Genomic DNA, 5,939 nt, shown 5'->3' with positions numbered 1-5,939 from the left:
CACTACAAGACTCATTAAGACCACACACACACTACTCTGTAAAAAGTTTCTAATAAACATCAAATTTGAGCATCAAAATAAAATTAAGGCAGATAAAACATCAAAAATAACCTGAAATATTAGTAAAATTAAAGAAAACACCGATTTTCAGACAGTTAAGTGACAGGTCTGACCACTGATTTTCAGACAGTTAAGTGACAGGTCTGACCACTGATTTTCAGACAGTTAAGTGACAGGTCTGACCACTGATTTTCAGACAGTTAAGTGACAGGTCTGACCACTGATTTTCAGACAGTTAAGTGACAGGTCTGACTTTTCAGATGAGGGCAACCATGAAATTATCATCATTTTTTTCTTGTTTTTCAGTGTCATCAACACTGCAACTAGATGGTTTCAGTATTTTATACTCATCAATACATGAATTTAACTTATAAACACAAGTTTTCTTTTTCCCTAACTGCTTCTTTCAGTAAAATATGGCAAATTTAATGTCGTAATTTGTATCTTGTAAAATATAGTAAATATCTATTTGTTCTGCTATAGCCTTAATTAAACAAAACCAGCTCCATGCTCTATAATACACTTTTCTGTGTCTATAAGTTTGCAGCCCAAATTGTTCAATTAACAGAGCTTCTTTAACTTTTGTTGATGTATCTTATTATGTATCTAAAGGTTTCTCTTAATTGTATTTCACATATCAATTACAACGTATTAGTCTTAATTAAATGTAAATAAATACCTTCACATTATTATTATATTTATACCTATCCAAGCCTAACACTTTTTGATGTACGTTAATACACAATGTTTGTTTAGAGTATATTAACACTAGGTATAGTTTTTTTTGGAGTGTATTAACCACTAGAGGAGCTGAAGACCATGAACCTTCAGATTCAGTCACCACATGTCAACCACTAAAGGAGCTGTAGACCGTGAACCTTCAGATTCACAGTCACCACATGTCAACCACTAGGCTATGTTGAGCACAAAGGGAAATGTGAATGAACTTATTCAATAGGACGTTCTTAGTAAAACTTACAATGTCTACGTATACTATTAAAATATGTTAATTCACTGAATATCCTTACACTTTAAGAATTACCTTCATTCCCTTACACAATAATTATACAATATTTTTATCCTGGGAGTAGTAAGCAGGAAATTATAATACACCAAGTTACAAGAACAATCTTATAATATGGTAAGTTGTCCCTAACACTGCCGTAACAGTCTAAGGTTTACAGGGTGAAACTATTCCGGTTTAACATACAATGCAGCTAACCAGTGAAGTGACCTATGTTTCTATTGTTAAGAGCTTCTTCACTAGATGAAAATAAATGTTGTATCATCTACTCGGTACAAACACAACGATCCTATGAATGTAGCTGCACAGATGTTAGCGACCGATTTTAACAAAGCATTACTGTTAGCTAGTGGTAGTTTTTTTTTGGGGTGGGGGTGTTCATTGTACATAGTTTGGCTGTAATTACAATAAAATCATTTTAATTGTCGGTTTTACATTTCAAGGTAACTAAATAACCACATGAAATGAAAACAAAACATGAAAGCAGATTATTTTAGCAGCATGATAAAAATTCTCAAATGTACAAACACTAATACACATAAAATATCATTTGACTTGTATGTGTAAGAATACCACGAGCTAGGTATTTGATAAATTATATTACAGTGTAATGTATTTGTTAATATCAGCAGAATTGTCTGGCACGACTAAGCATGTCGCAGTAACGTAATCCTAATGTCTGTCAAGTTTTAAAAAGTATCACAAACAACTATTGTAGTTATTTTCAGTAAGTTTCTACCCAGTAACTAATCTGTAAACTCTTATCTATTAACTCATATCTCACATCTAGTTCAAAGATTTTTAGATGTTTAAATCCAGCTTAGTCCTAAGTGTCATTGCTTACTGTTAAGCCTAACACCTAACCTCTGTGAAACCTAAAACTATAGTCTTCCCATATATCTTTTCCTTGATCAACTTGTATTACAAATAAGATTCAATTATATTTGACGTAGAGTAGACAATTTTTTCATGCCTCTTTTACCGTCAACAACAAAAATGACTGAATAAAACATTTAAATTTAGTAGAAATAACTTCTGCCGAGTGCTTTGATTTTGTATAACGTACATGGCGCATCCTAAAAGAAAATACTAAGTGTTCTAAAATGAAGATAATATTGGCAGTGCTCAAGAACAAACTTACCTATACAGCTCAAACAGAAACTAAAGACACGGGTGGCTCACCTACACAGAAGTTGAATCATCAGTACACAAAATGTTAGTTAGTTTTTAGGGTCCGTTTTAGAAAAATTTGACTTCACTGAAAGTCAGCATGAAATTGTTTACCTTTCAAAATGTATGAGGTTTTAGTTGTTTTTTTTTTAAATGATCAATTAGCATGACAAACTTTAGATCAACAAAAAATAAAGATTCAAATATACGAATATGCACACACACAATTTCTTGAATAGGAATGGAGCTTAAGCTGAGATACAAGTGACATTCTACTATTTATCATGAAATTCCATACAGCAAATATCATAAAAATGCACTTTGAAGGTTCTTATATGAAGATCATTTACTTGTCAAAGTCTTTAAGTTCTAAAAACATTCGATAAATATAACACTCAAAAAATAAACATGCTTTTTTTTTTCAATGACTGTGGTCTTTCCCAAAAATCCAATCAATCAATCAATTACTAGAGAACAATCCAAAATTCTTAAAAATACTGATATATCGGCCTTGTTTCAAACACGCACTTCATGCCATTCCCATCAACAAGTCAAGAAAATAATTACATTCGAGTACTTTAAGTATATCATCATGCACCTTACGTTTATTGTAGCTTTTAAACATCAAGTGAACTACAGAAATAATTAAATAAAATACAATATGAGAAATAAGCGAAATACTGATACGAAACACAAAAAACTATTTTTAATGCATGACAATTAGATTCACTTTTGAGAGATTTAAATATATTAATGTAGTAATCTCAAACTGAACAAAATTATTATATTTACCATAACTTAAGCAGTTATATGTATTATTACTTCCTGCTTACTACATGCACTGTGGTGCTAACACTTAACGTTCCATTGTTAAATACATTTAACAAGAAAGTCCCATTCCATTCCAAAAAAATGACCCTCCAGTGCTCACAATCTTTACAGATAGCCCTCTATAGGTGAAAGGTTGAACCACCCCAGTAAACATCCATTTTACCAATTCTGGTAATGTCTTGAAAATTGGAAACAAACAATAACGCAACTACAATTTTTTTCTTAATGAAAATTAACGTCATTTAAAAAAAAAGCCCACAGATTCACAGTGCTAATCACTAAGCTACACTTGGCCAGGTTAGATGAGAACTAAAAGTAGCCAAACAGAAATTCTCCCAAAAGAACTTTACTCACCACTAGGAGAAACAATTACAGGTTGTGTAAGGCGATTATCACCATTAGCTGGAAGAGTGAGGAGAACGACGAGAACAGAACCAAGACTGGTTCCCACCCACAAGCTCCGACCAGTCATAGAGTCTTGTAGAAAGGTAAAGAATTACTTAAAAGTGAATTAAAACTTTCAGAAATTACAAGAAATATTCATAAAAAAGATTAAACTATTAAAAGCATTACGAGTTATTTTAAATTAATATGTTTACATAATTGTTTGTTTGAAATACCTATAAAAATTTGTATAGTGCAAATAAAATAGAAATTTGTTAGTTACTGATTAAAGTAAATTATTTACTGGACAAACAATAACAAGTTACATTATATTAGGCTATTTATTAATGCAATTTTTAAAGTAGAGAATATTAAGTTTGCCAAATCTTTCAAATTAAATCAACAGTACTTGACTTAATTATTCACATTTTTTTTTAATACTTCCTCTATTACACACAACACTGCTTTGGTCTCCAAGTTAACATTCTGATAATACAGCAAAGTGGATAAAAATCATACCATTTTTTTTGCAAAATGTTTCCGCAAAACTGAGCCACTGAATAGCTTCAGCACTGATGTTTTCAAGACTCGACATGCTAGAACTTCGAGATCGAGAAAAAGAACTGTCGATCTTGTCTATGTCAACAAGAAAGATTTCTATTAAACATTAAATACTGGATTCTTTAATGTAGTAGGTAAAGCAGCCTAATGTAATATTCATAAACTGTTATAAATATTATCATCTTATTGGGATTAAATAAACAAGGACATTTCATGCATTAAAATTACTGACGTAAGAACATTTATCATTAAAGAAACTCTACGATTTAAAATAAAATCTATTTAATAGTTGAAAAGATAATTACGTGCAACATCCAGTACATCTATGAATATTATTCTATTAGCAAAGATCTCCAATACAAATTAAAATTAAATATTTGACAATATTTAAACCAAGTAAAACAACGGGATGATGATTTACCAGTCAGACATTTGAATTTTGGTTTTAAGCAAAATTTTAAAAAACTATAACTCAGCTTTCTGTTCTCTAAAATTTTTAAGCACTTGTAGATTAAAAAAGTTTATAAAAATGCCATTTTGCAAACAAGTTTGATAAAAAATGAAACTAACATTACATGAAAAAAAAATCATTCTGAAAGTTTTGATGGTAGACTATTTTCGTTAAATGGTAAGTTACTAGACTTGCACAAATGACAAGAACCAATGAAAATGAAGAAGACATTTCAACAATTTTGCTAGGACATTAAAGTGAATAAAATCTATTGATAATCTGGTTAAAACTAAATCAACATAAATCAGGGATACATGTGCAATACTTATAAACATAAAAGTTATACTACATCATCTATCATTCACCTCGCTTATTAATAATTTTACTTTCAAATTTAGTTACTACAGTAACAGTCCTAAGATTTTAATATCACTGGATTTTCAAAGGATTTTACTAGTAAATCACTACCAATTACAATCTTTTCAGAACTAGATCTCACAAAGTGAAATGATTTAGTGATACTGACATGCTTATCTTTCACTAACACAAATGATAACTTGATAACAATACCAACACAATGTCCACATGGAATATGCAAACCAATCACATGACAGAATAAACAAACATACAAGGGGTGTCACACAATTGCTCTAAACTAAATAAACACACAAATGCTGCTCGTAACGTTAATAAACGAGTCATCTTCAGATCATGATTTCAAGAATGCAAGTTGTTCTCCATTCACACTATTACGTTAATCTCTATAGAAAAGAATTAGAAACTTAGTTGAAATGCTTGTACCTCAAAGTTATTAATATGTGCACAAAAGAACATCACTGGTCAGATGACATAACTACGGTCAATGCAGCAAGCCAACAAAAGTGCATAGCCTTTAGTGGGCACAGACTATCTAAGACAGCAGGCTATTCTAACATGCCATGAAAAATTAGCCCACAGATTCACGGTCCCATGATGTAGAGGGTATGTTTTTGCACCAACATGCCATTAAAAATTAGCCCACAGATTCACGGTCCCATGGTGTAGAGGGTATGTTTTTGCACCAACATGCCATTAAAAATTATGGTGCAAAAACATACCCTCTACACTATGGGACTGTGAATCTGTGGGCTAATTTTTCATGGCATGTTGGTGCAAAAACATAACCTCTACATCATGGGACCGTGAATCTGTGGGCTAATTTTTTATGGCGTGTTGGTGCAAAAACATAACCTCTACACCATGGGACCGTGAATCTGTGGGCTAATTTTTCATGGCATGTTGGTACAAAAACATAACCTCTACACCATGGGACCGTGAATCTGTGGGCTAATTTTTCATGGCATGTTGGTGCAAAAACATACCCTCTACACCATGGGACCGTGAATCTGTGGGCTAATTTTTAATGGCATGTTGGTGCAAAAACATACCCTCTACACCATGGGACCGTGAATCTGTGGG

General features: G+C 31.9%; 1 protein-coding gene across 3 annotated transcripts in view; it reads right to left on the bottom strand.

Moving 5' to 3' along the window:
• Positions 1-5,939, bottom strand: part of LOC106469048 (syntaxin-binding protein 5-like) — a 55,031-nt gene that overhangs the window by 20,455 nt on the left and 28,637 nt on the right. For all 3 annotated transcript variants that reach the window (XM_013929502.2, XM_022397441.1, XM_022397443.1), the window contains exons 15-16: positions 3,989-4,105; positions 3,440-3,562 (exon numbers count right to left, since the gene is read on the bottom strand). In XM_013929502.2, coding sequence (XP_013784956.1) covers positions 3,440-3,562; positions 3,989-4,105 — 240 coding nt within the window. The remainder of the gene's footprint in view (positions 1-3,439; positions 3,563-3,988; positions 4,106-5,939) is intronic.

This window comes from Limulus polyphemus, unplaced genomic scaffold (genome assembly GCF_000517525.1).
Source record: "Limulus polyphemus unplaced genomic scaffold, Limulus_polyphemus-2.1.2 Scaffold3274, whole genome shotgun sequence".
In the NCBI taxonomy this organism is placed as follows: Eukaryota; Metazoa; Arthropoda; class Merostomata; order Xiphosura; family Limulidae; genus Limulus; species Limulus polyphemus.
The sequence above is the reverse complement of the archived record's forward strand: the minus strand, read 5'-3'. Positions and strand labels throughout refer to the sequence as shown.